The sequence below is a fragment of the Aquila chrysaetos genome, chromosome 4 (assembly GCF_900496995.4).
Source record: "Aquila chrysaetos chrysaetos chromosome 4, bAquChr1.4, whole genome shotgun sequence".
Classification (NCBI taxonomy): domain Eukaryota; kingdom Metazoa; phylum Chordata; class Aves; order Accipitriformes; family Accipitridae; genus Aquila; species Aquila chrysaetos.
In genome coordinates this window covers 2479564-2498660 of record NC_044007.1, presented here as the reverse complement: position 1 = coordinate 2498660, position 19097 = coordinate 2479564, and the positions used below count along the sequence as shown (strand labels likewise).

The 19097-nt window shown below is 48.5% G+C and overlaps 1 protein-coding gene across 13 annotated transcripts in view; it reads left to right on the top strand.

Moving 5' to 3' along the window:
* ADGRB1 (adhesion G protein-coupled receptor B1) overlaps positions 1 to 19097 on the top strand; it is a 285424-nt gene that overhangs the window by 167537 nt on the left and 98790 nt on the right. For all 13 annotated transcript variants that reach the window (XM_030011701.1, XM_030011703.1, XM_030011695.2 and 10 more), the window contains one exon: positions 48 to 91. In XM_030011701.1, the coding sequence (XP_029867561.1) occupies positions 48 to 91 (44 nt within the window). The remainder of the gene's footprint in view (positions 1 to 47; positions 92 to 19097) is intronic.

The following is a 19097-nucleotide window of genomic DNA, read 5'->3' as shown; positions in this document are numbered from 1 at the left end:
GCATGGTACTGATTTTCTTCATTTTTCCCTTTCTTCTCTCCCGGCAGGGAACCACCAACCAGACCTGCATCCTGTGGGACGAAACTGATGGGTGAGTTCTGTGGGTTTGTCTTTACTGTCACAGGCCCATTTTCTTTTTGGGTGAAATCACCACAATTTTAGCAGTGACGTGTCAGTCTGTCTCAGCCCTTGCTCTCTCTACTCAGTTTTTTCTTGTGTCCACCTTCATGGCTGGGAAAGTCCTTCATCCTGGCGAGGAGTACCTCTTTCTTCAAGCAGATGCATCCCTTCTTACTGCATGGACTTTTAGTGCCAGTTGAACTGGGTCTTATATTTAAAGATGTGCAATCAGATGTTGTCAGTGTGGTTCATGAAGAGCCCTGTGTGCTGGGAGCATCGTATGCCTGTACCAGGGAAACATCTCTGTGTCTGAGCAGAGATGTTCGTGGGTTTTTCTGCTCACAGGGAGGAGTGTTTGCATTTTCCTTTGATGCTTTGGACCCTGGCCTACATTTTGCAACAGTGACCTCTTATTTTGACTCTTCCGATTTTGTGTTTTCCCACATGAGGAATACATGAACTGAGACCCAGGACTGTGGAGTCATTCACAGATTGCCCTAAATCGAGCTCGATATAGCAGTGCTTGGCTCTCTTCAGTGCTCACCCCAAATTGTACACCATAAGGAGAGTAATGCAAAATCAGAGCCCACTGTTGCAAATATGACCTGCAGTGGTGAAGTATGTGTTGTGCTGCTGTGACATAGTAAAATGATTTCTGCCAGGATTCCTGCAGTGACTGGTGCTGTTCAGGAGGTGTTGAGTGATCTGATTGTGGTCAGCAGGGAAAACAGAAATCCCAAGTTACCACAAAGAGTCGGGACCATAAATCCCATATGGGATGTAGTTGTCAGAGAGTGTGCATCTTAGGAAAAAAAAAAAAAAAGCACACTCTGAAAGTGTGGTCTTAAATCCTGGTGAGGTTGACAAGGATACAAAGTGTTTGATTTAATGGTGTTTTTACTTCATTGACTTTTGTATCTCAGTTTGAGGACCAACCTGACTTCTTTTCTACTTGCAATCAGTTTCTCTCCTTGAGATCTCATGCATTTGGCACAAACGTCTGCATTTATTATTATTATTTATTATTATTATCTGCAGCGTCTGAAAAATGATTCTATTCTTCTCCTTTTATGCTCCATTAAGTAGCATATACATACATAGGCGGGCAACATATTTGCAGTCAGCTTACCGTTCTTGTTGGTCTGTGATTAATTTTGCATGTGTGAGTGGATCGAAAGCAAAGCTGAAGAACCCAGAGGGACTCCCTGCTTGTGAAATCACACCCATGTTATAGCCCAGGGCAGAACTAGTCCCTCTGGGTTGTAGTGAAAATTGCTCCCACATTGGAAAATGGTTGGGTTGCAGGAGCCCCTTGTGTGCAGTGCTGACCTCACACGGCAGCATGCAGGTGAACCTTCATGAAATTAGTAAAATGGGATTTTATTATGTTACCTATGAGCCAGAGAGCAGACTGAGTCTGTAGGTCAGCCTAGAGTAGAGGGTTGTGCATAGGTGGGCAGACTCAGGAGGAGGCTTGGATAGGAGCTGACCTTCTCTGCTAAATCTGTTGTTTCTCCATGCTGGAATGGGATTAAAGCACTTGTATACAAATCCATTTTTTGGCAAGTAAAGGCAGAAGTTGGAACCAACGCCCCTTCTGCTGCACACACCATCTCGTTGTTCTTGGCTTTCTACGTCCTAGAGAGAGAGTTATGTCCAGAAGGACTGAGGTGTTTCCCTGCCATGCTCAGAGCTGGTTTTAATTAGCTGTAGTCTGAGCAAGCAAAGAGCAAAATCCAGTTTGCACATGGTTGGATCTGAGGGAGAGTGATGGCATTCAGTCCGGGTACATATCTGTCAGAGCTGGCGCTGAAAAGCACCTGGTATGAGAAAGATGAAGGGTTGCCCGGTGCTGAACGTGGCTTGAGAGGCTTGAATGCCATTGCTGATCTGGAGGTGAAACAGTGCCCGGTTCAGCATAGTCACCTCTGCCTTGTCCTGGGAGGTCTGGCTGCTCCATGTAATTGCTCCCAAGGCTTGGCAGCTTGTTTGGCTGCCTGTCGTCTCTCTGGGAGCGCGGGGCGTTAGGAATGCTTTCAGGTTTTAATCCTTGCATCTTCGCAGCGTCAAAGGATGGGCTCGTAGCTAAGAGTTGAGCAGGCAATTTCTTGGCACCGATGCTGCGGTTCAGTTGTCAAGGATGGTTTCCAAAACCCCAGCAGATTGGTTGCGCAAATGTTGCTGCTAAGACTCTGCTTTCTGTGTGTGTTGGGGTGTGTGTGCACGCCTGCAAGTGTTTTCAACCAACATTTGCGATCTCAAACAGCTGAAAAGCCCAAAATGATGATGTCAGCAGATTTTGCTGGGGGATGTTCCAAAGCTAGATCCGATCCGGTGAGCTCTGGCAACGGGAGCTGCCGAGCTGTTTGCGCAACATTTTAAAACTGGTTTGCTACCGCTACTGCCTCCTGTGAAAGTCTATTGAAAGGCAACTATGCAAACCCTATTCTCCAGGCCTGAATGCGCACCACAAACTTGAACGGCACTCTGGAGCTGCCAAGGGTTTTACATCACAGTTTTGGATAATTGTTTCCCGCTTGGAGCAAGGATTTTTAGGTTACACCCTGGACCTGTTGCCTGCTATGTGGTAGAGATCATGACCGGTGACTCTGAGCCAGGAAACCCTGAAGTTCAGCCACACATACGTGGTTCCCCTCTTTGCTCCCATCTTCTTCTTCGTGCCACCCCTCTCTTTCAAACTGGAGGTTTCCCCACTGAGCAGTCTCATAAGATGGTTGTGCAAGTGGGTGAATCTCAGGAAATGCCATTTTGCAGCTCTGACCAATTTAATGGCTTTACAGCTTCATTTCCCTGCCTGTTATTCACCCTGCCGTATGCCCTGTACAGCCCAAACCAGCCTGCCATGGTGTTGCTTGATCAGAAGACACTGCTGCCTCTTAAGCTTGCTCTTTTGCAGGCTCTCCATGCTCCAGCTCCAAGGCTGGCTGGCCAGGGGGACCTTCCCTGTGTTTAGTCATCCATCTGAGCCTGCGGATCTTGGGGATCCAAACTCCACCTGATTCCAGTGAACCAGCCTCTGGATTTAACCCCTTGCAGCTGATGTGACTGAGCAGGTACAGAGGCAGGAAACTCAAAGCAATCCTCACATGAGAGCTCCTGCCTGTTACTGCAGCCACCTGAGCTTTCAGTCCCATCCAAAACATGTCACAGCCCTTTAAAGACCACTTAAAATCCATGGGCCGTGAAGGGTTGAACTGTAAAATTGCAATTAGAACAGACAATTATCATGTGGCCATGTGCTCCCTCCAAGACAGAGTTGTTGAACACAGCACTTAAAAAAAAAAAAAAAAAAAAAAAGGAAGAACCCCTGAGTGTTCATTCATTTGCATTTAGATAGATATTTAAGCTTGTAATATTAATAATGGATTTTTGATTTATTAATTCCAGCCCCTTTGAGTGACTGTTAGATTTGTGGGTGGCACCTCTTCATCTCTACTCTCTTCCTCTTGCCCCCAACTCCTCATGTCATGAAATAAGAGGGGAGAAGATCAGGGACTAATTTCTGTTGTGTTGGGTGCTGCAAGTATGATTAATGAGCTTAGCACTGGCCGGGTAAATTGAAAGTTGAAATCAGAGAATGGTTTGGGATTCTCTGGCTCTCCTCCAAGGATATTCATCTGGAGTAATTATTAGCTGCTTAGCCCTGCTGAAGTTAAAACCCAGGCAGGATCTGGTCTCCTACTCCCTCTTGCTCCTGTTGGGACAGGACAGAGGGAGTTGATGGATACAGTCATCTTATGGGCTTTGATGTTCTCGTGCATCACCAAATCTGTGTTTCTCGCCTGCCTTGCTGTGGTGCACAAGAGGGATGCCATGTGGCAAGGGGAATGGGGATACAGTTGCCAAAGTTTGTTGTTAGTGGTGGCAGCATTGCTTCATGTCTGCAGCAGAAGACGCGGGACTAATTGGTGTGACAGAGTAGTCCTGCTGCCCCGTGGGGCTGATGAGTCTGTGTATTCGGACCTCCAAAGCTGGGTTTCGGCGTTCCTTGAGCGTGAGATCAGGTCAAGTGATGAAGACTGTTGTGGGATGAAAAGGAACAGTCGCAAGCCATCAAGTGTCTGGAGACACGCTATGAGACTAGGCTGACTCTCTGATAGATAGACCCACAGCCACAGGGAAATGCTAATTTTCCACTCCAGCGTGCCCTGCCTTTGTGACAGCAGGGACCAAGCCAGCCAGCTGGGTCTTGTATTTTAGCTTATGGTGCACGAGAGAACATCGAGCCGTGCAGGTGTGAAATACAATCCTGTACATGCAGAGGGTGGGATCCAGCAGGTCTGCATTGCCAGGGGACCTCTCATCCCACAGGGAATGCTTGCTCTTAGAGGATCTGCCTGGCTTCAGCCACCAGCTATTCTCTGCTTCTCTGTCTCCAAGAGGAGCATAATAATAGCTAGGCATTACAATAACTGATCTTAAGAGGCCTTCCAAACCTTCAAAAATATTTGCATAAAAGCTTTTTGCTCTTCGAAGAGAAAGTGCCTCAGGAGTCTGTGGTTTTGATTCAAGGACACTCTTACATTCCCTTGGGAAAGATCATCTGTTCCAGTAATTAAAGCCTTTAACCTATCTAACTTGGAAAATGCAGACCTCACTCTTTAGGAAGGTGACCCATGCACAGCAAGGTTAGGAATGGAGAACAAGATGAACAATGCCTCAGCTAGCGGGGCAAGGCTAAATCAGATCCTCCTGGCTCTGGGCTGGATCTGATGCCCAGCCGCGGTCAGGCAGAAATCTCCCCCGAGGGTTCGCAACTGCACGGAGCGGTGTTTTATGATGCTGCCAAACAAAGTAGACTATCAATCTGTCCCTGTTTGGAAACTTACAGGATCCTAAAATATAGCTCGCAGATGCGGAGGACAGTCCTGCTCGTGGGCTTTTTTCAGACAGGAACCGCTTGAGGCGTTGGGTGTATATTGGTCCTTCAAGGGGATGGTTGATAGAGCTGTGTGGACCACAGCTGGACTGAAGGTCATCATACAGAATTGCAATCCACAGGGAGAGATCTGCAGCATCATAGTAAAGTTTATGAGGGTGATTTTGTTTGTTTTGTTTGGAACAACTCAGAGGAGCCCCCCAAAACATCCTAGAAGGAGGTATTGACTGTCAGGGACCATAATTTTTCCATAGGGTAATTGGGCTTTTTGAGGTGGTCCAGCCATCCCATGAGCCTTGCAGTGCAGCTGCTTTGCCTGAAATTCCTATTTTCAGGCTGGGATATCCAGTGTCTAATCTATAGAGACCCAAGCTGCCCGAATTCCTTACTGCATCTCCTACATGATTACGGGAAAGTCCTGCACTGATGCATGGTGCAAGGCAGCATGGGGAGCAGGACAATGTATAGGCTCCATGGGCTTCACCCTACTTGTTGAAAGCCTCTGATGCCCTGGATAAAGAGAAAGGCAGGAAGTTTTCTGTGCTTTCTGGCGCTTTAATGCGATCCCAGTCTTGATGGTTACTCACTGGTTCCCTGTGGAGGGCATGTACAGTAGGTCCGTTTCTTCCAGTACTCCCCCCCACCACAACACTGTCACAGAGGAGGGGTCATAGCTATAGCATCCCATGGACACTTTTTGCTCATCACGTCACCTGGTCCATCTCCCAATGCCTGTCTTTTGAAGAAAAAGTTTTCTAAAGTCAGGAAACAGCTTCCTTTTTCTTCTGTCCATCACCTAGTGCGTTAATGGCCCTGCCAGAGCTGTAGATCAAGCAGTAACACAGCTTCCCCATGCTGACAAAGACAGATGAGTCCCCCCAGATACAGATAGGAAGTCTGTTACAGCCCCAAAGCCCCATGAGAAATCAGTGCACTTCTCTCCTCTCTGGACCTATGCACGACATATTATATATTTTATATTTTATTTTATATATTTTCTACTGCAACACTCCAGCTGGCTGTGGGGGAGCAACATTGTCAGTGACATGCCCTTCATGTGATCCCGTGCAGGGTGTCTGTGCTGGGGTTTGTCAGTACCCCTGTTCCAGCTCCATTGCCCTAACTAACATCTTCAGTTTTAGCTGCAGCAGCAAACGCTGCCTTTCCCGAGTGCTCCTGTGGAGGTATTGAGGGAATATCTCTGAAAGAAGGCAGCATTGTGCTCGCAAAGCCTGTCTACACAGGGCCATGCAGGGAGGTTAATCTGAATATTCCCATTAGTTCCCCTGTGTTAAATCCAGTTAAAAGTACCCCCTAATTCAGCCTGTCTGACTGCACTTGCAGTGTGCAACCAGGCAGATTGAATTATGGTCCCATGAGCCCCTTTTTAGCCCTGGATGAGAGTAGACAAAACGGGGCTAATGCAGTGAAACCCAGTCACACCTCTAGAGCCTGAGGATTTAGCTTCTCTGCTCGACCTGGGCTCTGGCGCTGCTGGAAGCACCAAGCAGAACTGCTTCCAGGCAACTATTTTCCCAGGCGTCTCCTTCACCCTCAGGCCACCTTTTCCTGGAAACACCTTGTCACCTGGACTTCCAGGTGTCGCAGGAAAGAGGTGGTCCAGTTCCGTGTTGGCAAAAAGCAGCTGGCACAAGGTCCCAGCAGACCGCAGGGCTGTGCCCATCCCCATTCGGAAGAGGAGTCACGCTTCTTTGGCCTTTGCTGAGCTGCTGCCCAGCAGTCAGCATTGTCTGTGGGACTGAAAAAGCAGGAGCTGGCTTATTCTCCAGCACTTTTCACAGCACGGGATGCAGGAGAAGCTGAGCAGCACGATACAGGGCTTCTCCTGCCTGCCAACAGAGCGTGGTTTAATGGCTTTCAACAGAAGGGAAAGGGGGAAAGGAGAGAGGATGCAGAGGCTCTGAATCAAATGCTCCAGCTTTTCCCCTGCTTCCCTAGTAAAGGGCTCAGGAATCTGGATGGAATAAATTAATTCCCTTTACAGAACTGGCGGAAGCCAGACACTGAGATGTGGAGGATGTTCCCACTGGAGAAGGGGCTTTGGGTCCAGCGCTGTGATTCCCAACCTCAACTCCAGCGCTGAGCGTGCGCCGTGAGCCAGAGCAGCGTGGGGTTCAGGATGGCTTGTATGCCTACACGTGTGTGTGCTGTGTGCTCGTATAAAGGCACACGTGCGAAAAAGGATATAAAATGGTGAACGTGTGGAACAAGTGGGTGCTGGTGCCTGAGTGTGAGTACGGACACATGCGAGTGTGTTTCTGTGCACAATCGGGGCTGCGGGGTGTTGGTGGTGTGTCAGTGTAAATGTAAGCACAGAGGACGTATGCAAGTATCTGCAAGTATAAGGCAGTATTTTTATATATATATATGTGTGTTTGTGTGTGGACAACACAAAAGTACATGTGCATGTGTACAAATGTACACAAGTACCCAGGTGAGGCTGTTGACCCACGCCATCCTTCATTTGTGTAATGAGTCTCCAGCTACATGTGCATAATATATATTTAAATGCTCGCAGGAGCTATAGAGTGCTTGTGTGTGTGTGTGCAGGGGGACGTGCACACACAAACCTCTGCACAGCATGCTGTGCATGCCAAGACTGGGGTTGCATGTTTTGCCTGCATCCCTGCCTGCTCTCTTTATTTACAGACGCTTGCTCTGAAGCCACGGTGTCCTTTACTTGTGTTCCCTTTGCGGATGGGAGGGGATAAGATTAGCAGCCACCTGCTTTTCTGTGGCCATCTGCCGTGGAAGTGCCAGGCTGCTGAGGGCTTTCGGTGGCACATGGTGGAAGTCCAACTTGACCTCCCAGGTTGCATGAAGGGACTCCAGGCCCGATCCCCGGTGCCTTTCTGCTGCATTTCACTTGGTGCTTGTCTGTGTGGTACCTTGTATGTGCTGAGAATGTAATAACACAGTATAGGCATCCGTACGTGCTGGTGGAGAGCTCTGATTCACAGCTCCAGGCCTTTAAGTGTGGGGAAAAAAATGAGGCTGAAGAAACTTGAAGCCTACCCCTGGTGCGCTCTAACTCCAACGACTCAATAACCAACAGGGTGTAGCTTTGAAGCAAATTCAAGGCAGACTCGGGGGCATGGAGGGGAGACAAACACCTGCACTACCGGGATGCTCAGCACCCTCTGTGTGTAAAATTCAGAGTAGGGTCACTGTACCTCCATGTATGTCTTTGCTGCGTTGGTTTTATTCTCCCTTTATGAGTGCAAGAAAGCCTGTCTGGATCCGGAGCAGGACTTCCCAAATGGTTCTGTCTCTAAACCTGCAGATCCTATCACCAACCTGAGGATATCATGTCTGTATCCTCCGGAGTGTTGTTTGGCTTTGCTGGGAGCTGAAGGCTGCAGAGCAGCCTGTGCATGATATGAGGAGGGTGTGTTATAACCACAAGTATCTCAAGACCAGGGTTGTCCAAAGCACAGACCATCAGCACGAGGTAGATGCTCAAGCTGATTACATCCTACGTGTCTCTGTTAAGAACACAAGAAGAAGTTTCCCCATCAGGCTTCTTTGCTCAACTTCCTTGCAAGACTGAGGCAAGTTCAGGAGAACTTCTTAAAATGCCTCATTTTTGAATGAATCCATGAACTACACCAGCATGCAAGCCAGAAACACAGCAGTACCCACCATAACCACAATAGATTACTAAAATTTGGGGGGCTTAGTGTCTCTTAAAATCTCTTGACAACCATGTAGGAGTTTGTTCTTTATCTTTACTGACTAGGCTAAAGAAAACCCTCCTTGGTACTCTTAGCAGCTTTTTTGCCTGCTTTGTGAATCAGCCACAAAAAACCACCGGCACGTATTCCATAGCCCAGGCAATGGATTGCCCCACAGTGGGGTTCCTAACTGGGAGGGCAGTATTGCCCCTTCCAGTCCCAGAGCTCTCATTTTCATGATGGGAGCCCATGGGAAAAGGTCAAGGTGCAGAGACAGGTTTATGAGTCCATGTCGTTGCTCAAGGGTGGGTAGGATTTATGGATGTGGGGGAAAAAGTTCTGAGAACTGGGAGACTGTGAATAAGGATGGGGAAAGTTTGCCCCTATTTTTAAAGAGGAGAAAAGGATGCGTTTTCATTTTTACCTGACTGCTTGTGCACCGCACTAGGAGATGAAATGTCCTGCTAAAACACAGCAGCGAAAAGAGGACACAGTGCTTGGGATACAGCCTTCATCTAATGATGAACTTTCTGTGTGTCTGGGCAAATCAGTGTAAGCTTTGTGCCTCAGTTTTTCCTGAGTCTACTGTGCTAATAACATCAGACAGCTCTTCTGCTCTTCTAAATGTCATGAAATCTAGGAGCGAGGAGCTCCATTAAGCGATAGTAAGTAGCAAAAATAAGTATTATTATTTATCACCGAGAACTGATTATCTAAACGTGAGCTTTATGATTGAACTGGTCATCCATGCAAGACGAGCTCGCATCGTGTCAGCTTTGCCCATCATGCCTTGGTTGTGTGAGCAGCAGCAAGTACCGCAACGTGAATTTTAGTTTTCACGAAGCGGAACGGGGCCAGGGAGGCTCAGGGCAATCACTGCGAGACCGAGCACGTGATGGCACGGGACACCAGCCCGTGCATCCCACCGGCTGCCTGAGCTAACGGTGGCCTCTCGGCCGCGTGGCAGAGCAGATTAGCAAATGCACGCAGCATCCAGCCCGCTCTGACAGCCGTCCCGATGCGGAGCACGGCAGCTTCTCCCACCGCGGGGAGAACCGGTGCCTTGCAGCCGACCTGCTGCCCGATTGGGAAGAGCAGGGGTAGGCAGACCCATAGGGCAGGCAGCGCTGAGCCCTCCTGAAAGGCAACGGGGCAAAGCTCTCCCCCCCCCCGAGAGGACAGATGCTCTTTGCCGTGACCGTTGGATTTATTGGGATCTACTTTAACCCTCAGTCAGGAGCTGCAGACAGAAAAATAACTGACGCAGCAAGGTCAGAAAGCCCCATTACATGGCATATAATGATTTTCAGACTTGTCAAGGCCCTTTCCAGGACTTTTCAAATACATTGATTCAATTACAATAATGACCCTTTGGAAGGGTCATTAATCTCCCAGAGGTGCCCTCTGCTTTAGGCCAGAGCTGCTTCTCAAGGTGGTTTAATGTTCACGTGCAACGTTGGTGGGATGGTAAGTCGGGCAGGGGAGTCGCTGCCTGTCTCTGATGGAGAGCCAGGGAATAAATTCTCTCTCTGCCAGAGCCCGGTGCCTGGCAGGGTGGCCCTAAGCCTGATCCAGCAAGAGCCCAGACCTTCCTGGGGTGAACTCTGCAGGTTTGAAGACAGTCTTTTTTTCTGGTTTGGATGAGAAGTGCAGGCAGCAAAGTGGATGGGAAGATACATCAGTTCCCCTCAGCTTTTGGTGATGTATCCAATCTACCACCAGCTAGCCAAGGGGACAAAAATTGAAAGGGTCATAATTGCATTGATGAGTTATGGGCTGTCCTCAAAGTCCTAACTGCTGTCATTTGCAGGTGGGGAAGGAGAAACCGAGGGAGTGATTTATCCACTGACAGCAAGGAGGAGCACAGCTGAGCCACAACTCAGATCTCCTGTCCTCTGTTATGGCTGTGCTGGTGGCTCTGAATAAAAGTTAGCTATGTCCTGTATTGGGAGAACAGGAGCAGAGAGGAGGCAAGGATCCAGGAGAACACGACTTTTTTTAGCTGTGGATATTATTTATTTAATGGTGGGTTTAGCTCATATGTCAAATCTTAAGGAATGCTGAGCAGCCTTCAAATCTCAGCAAGGCTCCTGACAGCTTCAAGGGCACTCCACAGGATTTGGCCCAAGGATTATCAATATGCATGCGAATTTTTTTCTGATTTCAACCTTAATCGGAGGCTGGGGCACGAGTGCTGCAAAAGGCTGTTTGCAGGTCTTTTGGCTGTCAGCTGGGGTATCTTTGTCTTTGACCTTCCATATGGGTGCAAATGAAAGCTGCAGTAATGTGTCACTGCTATTGGGAAGTTTGTTGTGTTCCAGCAGATCCCTTCCAGTCCATGTCCCCCATGCATCGGTCAAAACTGTGCTGGAGAGTTTGCTGACATTTAACAGCATGTGCCAAGGGCCTGTTTAGTTAGTGGTAGTGATGAGCGAGGCAGAGCACTGCAATGCAAATACCTAAAATCCAGGCAGCTTCAAGAAAAAAGTGTTTCTGGAGCTGCTCCAGACATGGCAACGCAAGGAGAGCGGAGGGAGCTCCCTGTGTCTAATATTACTGCAGGATCCGGGTCCTGGCCGGGAAAATCATCCTTCAGCTGCAAAGTTACCTGAAGGGAAGGGATTTTTGATGCCTAAGGTGTAATTTACACATGCCAGCACATGGGGAGCCAGCGTGAGTGCAGTGAGAGGAAAGGCTGTAGCACACACACAGCTGCAGCTGTGTTGCAGCCCTAGCATCTTTGCAGCCATTAAAGTTGCACTGATTAGTCCCAGCGGAGAATCTGCTGTCCAGCCCCAAGAGAAACAACTTAGGGTGAGGGGGGAGATTGAACGTGCTTTGACTGAGACTCCTGTAACAGGGCAGGGGAGGAAACAACCTGCAGCTCAGAACTGGCATTCGCTCAGCATGATGGAGCAGATACACAGGAGACCCCCGTGCTCACACAAGGAATAGTATGGAAAAGATGAATGGAATGGAATGGAATGGAATGGAATGGAATAGAGTAGAATAGAATAGAGTATTTTCAGTCGGAGGGGACCTATAACGATCATCTAGTTCAACTGCCTAAGCACTTCAGAGCTGTCCAAAAGTTATTAAGGGCATTGCCCAAATGCCTCGTAAACACTGACAGGCATGGGGCATTGACCATCTCTCTAGGAAGCCTGTTCCAGCGCTTGACCACCCTGTCTGTAAAGAAATGCTTCCTAATGTCCAGTCTGAAATGATGGGGGCTTGCATCCCATCACAGTGTTCTCAGAAGTATTAAGTTTGTGGGACAAAAATTGTTTTGATTTTTTTCATGTAGCTATAAAAAGAAACCCCTGCTTCTTAGAGGCTGCTGCATTTCTCTCCACTCAGACATCAGCATCTCAGAAGTATTGTTAGAAATGGCATCACGGCGTTGGGCATTCCCCACTTCCCAGTTCATTTCCACCCGATTCATTCAGTTTACAAGTGCAAAAGATGCTTTTGCTAATTGCCAGCTCTGCTGGCTCCTCCTGGGATCTGGAAGGCAGCTGAGATTGTCTTGCCTGTTACATCTTCAGCAGCAGTAAAAAGCTGTTGCCGCAGTCTGTGAAACAGGACTTACATGACTCCTATTACTGCCTGAGTATTTCACAGCCTTCAATGTGCTGTTATTGCAACTAGAGCTGAACAAAAAACTCCTTTTCTAGGTCACTTACAGTTCTGAAGTTTCTTTAACATTTGCCTTTACCCAGATTAATGTTTCAGGAGAGTTTTGGTGAACAGAAAAGGCAGGAGAAAGCACTGTCGGTCAAATGACAAGTGCCACTTTGCTTTTGAGGCTATCACGGTTAAGATGGCTTCGAAATGCAGCAAAACTGACAGTAACTCTCAGAACATTGCTGCTGCTCTGAAGCTGGAGCCACGTGAGAGCAGGTCCCCTAAACACAGGGCTTGCAAGGAGCGCTTTTGTTCTCCTGGCCTCCCTCCCAGGAAAGCTATCAAAAGAGGTGGCCAGGGAGCCCCCCCAGCTTGGGAGCAGTACTCCTTCACTCTGACATCGCTTGTCATCTCAGCAAAGAAAGAAAGATCAAACAGGAGGACGGAGTGGAAGCTGTCACATCCACTGTACGTTTCCTGCTCAATTCTGTTACTCTTGGGCAGGTGAAGGCTGGGACCAGCAGCTTCATCGCTTTGGTCCTAACCTACTTGTCTACTCGCTGTTCAGTGTGTGTGTAAGACCTTGATTCACAAGCCAGCGATGCTGGCAGGGGCATTTGGATGGGTTGGGGAGAATACAGCAAGCCTGTACCAGCACACACCTTAGCGCTGGGGTTTCCAAACCTTTTTCCTTTCAGGTCCTCTGAGTGTCAAATTAATGTCCTGATACACTTCATTGCCTCTACACACACGTGCACACAGTTGGACCCCTTTTGATCTCCAGACCCTCTCTCCCCAACTGGGTCTCTTCCCCAAATGGCTCCAGAAACTTCCTTCTCCGCAAAATCTCTGCTGCTCACTCCTTAGAGTAAAGCTGAACAATACCTATTGCTATTGCCAATGCTCATTTTCTTCTTTCCTCTGGACATTCTCCTTTGCCCACCTTCCCAGCTGGGGTGGAGAGAGCTCCAGCAGCAGGAATTCCCCTTATTCACCCTCTGCAAGCCCAAGCTGATCTCCTCCTATTCAGGCTCCTGGCACTAGATGCCAGCTTGGCTTTTGGAGACAACACCCTGGCAATGTGCGGCTCTGCTGAGCCAGAGGATAAAAGCTTCCTGCTGGGGTTCTGCAGTTCATCTGCAGTGGTGATACTAGCTGGCTTATTCCCACGTTCCTTCCCTCCCCTGGGCCTTGGGAAAGAGAGTACCAAGAGGGTTGAGTGCATTTTGTTGTTACTCGTTTAATACCTGAGATCTCAGTGAGTCTCAGTGGGACTTCTGAGTTTCCCAGCTCAGGAGCTATAGATCCAATCCTGCTCCCTCCAGGCTCTGTGGAAGGCTGAGTCTCACAAGTCAGCGCCTTTGACGTGCGAGAGCCGGTTCGCATTCTGCAAGGATGTTGTAGCAATGGAACTGGAGCCCAAGGTATCTGCACAGGTCTGCAGGAGGTGCAGAAGCAGGGCTTTAGGGATCAGTCTGCCAAGGGAGAAGGCAATGATAGATGTGTTTGGCACTGGTATATGTGCATATTATTGTTGGGCAGATTGGGATGGATGGATGGACAGGAAAAAGGACACTTCACCCCTAGGACTGTGGTTTCTGCTGTGTGATGGGCATTTCCTGCAATGAAGGCCATTCCCGGTGCTGCAAACCACAGACAGGACAGCACAGACATTTTTCAGTACAAATTGCTTTAGCCAGCACAGTCATCGTTTGTACTGCCTTATAATTGGCAGGTATTTAATTAGCTGAGGAGTATTTAAGCGTCTTCCTACTAAGTGGGAAGTTAGAAACTCCCTGTTGGGTGAATACTCTTTGAGTCCCTCCAAAGCCTGTCACTGCAACTCAGCTTAACGTCAGCACACAAATCACATCAGGCAGTTTAGTGCAAGTTTGCACAGATGCTGCGACATCTGTCCAGTTTGGACAAGCTGGTTGGCTGAAGGTAGGGGTGTTGCTGGAGGTGTGAGATAAAGTCTGCTGTCTGGGTTTCTTGGGGAGCGCTCTGTCCTTTGCGTTACCCAGATGTACAGAGATAAGGCAGGATGGGGAGGAGGGAAGAGAAAACTTCATGAAGAAATGTTGCTGGGAGGCGAGAGGGTTCCACCAGCCTGTATCTCTGAAAGCCATTTTCATTAGCAGAAAGTGAGTTTAAAAGGTTTTGATAGCAATCCCTCTTTGCATGAGTTCCAGGGGCTAGCAGAGTGTTTGGTTACCAGCGTAGCTTTGGTTAAATACATTTTCAGCAGCAAAGCTGGGAAATGACTCCCCCTCCTCCCCCGTGACCTGCTTTCCTGAGAAAAGCACAAGCAGATCTGTGTCGCTCCACTCAGCACCTGCTCCTTATTCCTGCTCTTTGCAAAATGCCGGGATGCTGTGTCTATGGGTCGGGCACGTCTTTTCTCCCAGCCAGATCCATCGGCCGAGGAAAGTAGGAATTCGAGCAGACCTGACAACAGTCACGTTGCCCACATAAAAACCATTGGGCTTGCATGGCGGGGAAACCTTCCAGCAGGAAAACCTCTGCCAGCTTTGCAGGTCTGGAGCTAGATTTGTATTTCAACCTCCTGGCAGTGCAGCCAGGCTTTTAGCAGGCTGGAGAAGGGAAGTTTGCTCCGCTGCTCTCTAGTTTCACTGCGATCCTGAGCTTTGCTCTCAGTGGCTTTCCGCACCCCTGCATCCTCACTGCTGTCACGCGCGTCAAATTGTGACAAGGTACCGTTCCCAGCAGCGTGGCTTGGGGCCGAATGGGAATCGATGAATCCGGCCGCCTCTCTGCTTGTTGCTCTGTTCCCAGCTGAGCAGCGCAGCTCCGCTGAGGGATCTCACCCTTTTCCTCTGATTGATCTGGATCCTGCCCACGGGGAGCTGTTTACATCGACCCCCGGTGAGAAACCATCTGATCAGCACCCAGGAGGGCTGGGAACAGGTTGTTCAAGGAGAGGGGCCAGCATGATCTTAAACATCAGCGTTTATTTATTAGCATTTATTTAGCCACTAGTGCACCAGCCCCCTCACTGCATTAGCATCATCTTTATTTCCCAGAGGTTTCCTCCTCTTCTGCTAATGTAAATCCAAAGCAAACCCTCAAGTAGATTCCTTTATACACCCACGTAAGTCAAGTCAGAAACCACACCGATCCCAGCAGGGTGGGCTTTTGTGGTTTGCTTTACATCTTATTTACCCCCTCCCACCCAAAACTGGTAACAAACTAGCATATAATGTGACAGGACATCTATAGCAGCTATAGAGACAGAATAACAATGAGGAAGCGGTGAGCAGCGATGCAGCATCCCCGAACCAGGATCCAAATGACCTTCAGGAACAGGCAGATGTTGCTTTCCGAAATTTGAATGGGGAACAAGGGAGGCATTCCACACGTTCAAGGGGCTGTCACCTCTGCTTCTCTTGGCTGCTCCGCTTCCATGAAATGCTCATTTTGGGGAGTGAAGAGGAAAAGGAGGTCAAAAGAGCAAAGGAAAGCGCTGGCAGAGAAAAAAGCGCAGCTAGCTGAACTCACGGTGACTAAACCTTCTTGTCTACAGACCGGCATCCCTGCTTGCACGTGCGTGTGTGCCTGCCTCTTCACCTGGCTCTCTGAACTCCTAATTGCTCCTCAGGCCTCATTCAGAGCTCGCTGATGTCCAGCTGTAGGCTTGAAGTGGGTCTTGATTTTAATTTTGGTGTTTCCCTGAGGTTCTGATCATGGGACACTTGTACCGGTAAGCAAGGCTTAAAGCTCTGTCTGTCCAAGGAGCAGGGTTGGACCATAACAGACTGGCTAACACAGTCAGAAGTAACCTGCTGTTATTGTGGTCTGTATAGTCGTTAACAAGGCTGTATTGCCCGGGATAACCTTATCAATATGTTTGAAAGACATAATAAAAAAGCCTCAGGGTTTTAAAAAAGTCAACCCCACGACCTCCATCCAGCTCCTCCACCCTCCTCCTTACTCTCACAGAAACAGGGTCTTAGATGCTCCACTGCAAAAAGTGAGTTGCTTGTGCTAAAAGGAGGTGGCAATGCATAAGCGACCTTTCTCCCGGCAATCCCAGAGCGGTGACGTGAAATGGTGCAAACACGTAACGTGCCGTGATGGGACAAGTATCTTCTGTGCCCAGCGGCTGAGCCAAAGGGTGACCTGCTTCACCTGCTTGCAGTTTGATGGGGATGCTTGCTGAGCTCTCTTGCTTTTGGCCACAAAGAAGCAGGTGTGAAAAGGTGGGCTTCCACTTCGAGCTCGCCAACCATTCCTTTGGAGTTATTTGGCTAGAGATAAATTAGGAAATGCTCAGTGAACAGACAGCCCCAAAGAGCTCAGCATCTCCCCTGAGATTCAGAATAATTTTGAAATACTCCCAGAATTTGTTTGCACAGTGCCAAGCCCTTGTCAAAGGACTTCTTGCACACCCTCCCCTTTGCCTCAACCAACATGGGACTTTCCATTTTTTAGGGTGATTGCCTTTGCTCTGCTTTTAATGCCCTTTCTCAGCTGGAAACACTGGAGCGTGAAGCTATCCAGAGTTCCCAGGTCCAGATATATCTGTTACTGTGATCCAGTTGCATCTGTGAGGACTTTATTCTTAGGAGATTTGTGTGGGTTTTGCTAAGTGCATTGAAGTAATTTGTACCTTTAAAGGACTGCATCTTCCTCTTGGTTACAGTTAATCTTTAATCCAGCATCTTCATCTTTGCCTGCAGCACCTTAATTTGGCTTCTTGATTTAATTTCTTTTACCGTCTGCTACCTCCTCCTATTCCCAGCCCCTCTGTCATCTGCCTGATTTATTTTTCTTTGTCTCTTTATCCGCTAGCCCTGCACTCAGCCATTAAAATTTTCTGATTTAGGTTCCTGAGAAGCAGCGTACCCTGGAGCTAGTGTTTTGGTGGTGAGAGAGCCATCCTTCTTCCCAACCTGGCCCTGGGGCCTCCTGTACTCTTCGAGACAGGGCTGGGACATCTGCAGCAGTGTTTGTTTGCTGTTTTGCAAAGTGCTGCTTACAGGTAGACAAGAGGCAGTCTGCGTCTCCATCCCTGACTTTGCCATGAAAAGTTGGGAAGAGCATCATGATTGCTAGGGCCATTTCAGAGAGGGGGAGGCTGAAAAAAGAGAGCACAAGTAACAGGGGATCTGGACCAGAGCTGGGATTTGCAGGCTTTTTTTTTCGGAGCTAATAACACACTTTCACCTTCCTCTTTCCTTTGTCGCATGCACCAGAGCAATGTTCAAAATCCCCAGCTGGACAAACCTGCTGCCCTGTCATTGCCAGGGTTTGGTGTTGACGCGTGGAAAACAGACTCCACGATCAGTGAGATTGTAAAGTAGGTATGTTCATCCAGCGCTGGGCAGCACGGGGGGTAGTCCCACCAAAGTCGTGCGCTCCCGACTCGGCAGTTCGCTTCAAGTTTATACAGTCAAGTGTTACATATTCACAATACGCCTATACATATGCATGACCTATCCCCGCTTCATATTAAAATTAGCTCCAAGAGGTCATTTCCATAGTCTCCTCTCAACTGCGCTTGCGCAGTGCCTCTTTATGGTGGTTGTCTGGTGGTCGCAGAGATGAAGATAGACGACTCCTCTTCGTCACCGCTAGTAACCTCTTTTCTTGCGCAGGCTCAGTGGTTTCTTGGTATTCACCCAAGCCGCAAGACCAGTCTTAGCTGGCTCTTGGGGCCAGCTCCTCCTTCTTATCAGGAACTGTCTCTGCCTCATTGGCTGGTTTTTGGGACCAGCTCTTCTTATCAAGGACTGTCTCTACTTCAGCTAATTTCAATAATGTAAGCGCTAACCATCATCTTTCATCCCCCTTTATTATGTCTACTGAGATTCTTTTGACTCCCCTTGTCTCAGTGTGAGCAGCCATGGGATGATGGTTGTGGTCATCTCCCCGTACCAGCTAACCATCTTTCTGCTCCCCTGAGCTCTGGCTGAAGGCTTGGCAGGGACCTCTGAGTCCTTTTAGGCTCCTTTGGGGTCATCTAAGAAGATGGAAGTGCTGAACAGTGAACGGGACATAGGTGCTGCCATGTCTGAGGCAGCTTGGCCATACCCTAAAGTGGATGTGAGGTATCTCTTACCAGGTGTTTGGATTGCTCTGCCTGCCTTTAAACCAAGCACATTTGTACATCCTTGACTAGCCAAAGGGAGCGTTTCCAGCTTGTTAACTGCTGGCTGCAGTGTCTTACATTTACTTTGGCATCTGGTATGCTCAGCAAAAGCATTTACTACCTTGTTTCCCCATTCTTCCCAAGCCTCCTTTCCCACGAGACTTGAGCATGGGACCATGATGTCCAGGCATAGAAAACGGTGTACTCTGCTAATGCACTCGGTTCCTCTGAGGATTTTCCCTGAAATGTTTTCAGTACATATGACAAGGCTGCTGCTTATCACTTCAGTGTGCTGAGTATTGTTCTCTGTGTAACCAGGAAACTTTCCCAGTTTCTCAGAAATGATCGTAGGATGACTGGCTGTTGTACAAGGCAGAGAAAGAGGATTGCCTGGACCACCTATGGGTTAATGCCTGGCGTGGAGCCGCATCCTATTCTAAACAGAAAAGCAGAGTCCCATCTTTTGGACCGTGATCCAGTTTGAGTCTTCGTAGCGTGACAGGGACTAACTGCATAACCAGTCGTAAGTCTATAACGTGTCAGGCATCTCACGGTAATTGGGAAATTACAGCTGGAAAGCTGATATGGAAGCTGAGAGGGTAAGCTGAACGTTATTGTGTTCAGCTGGAACATACACTCTTTC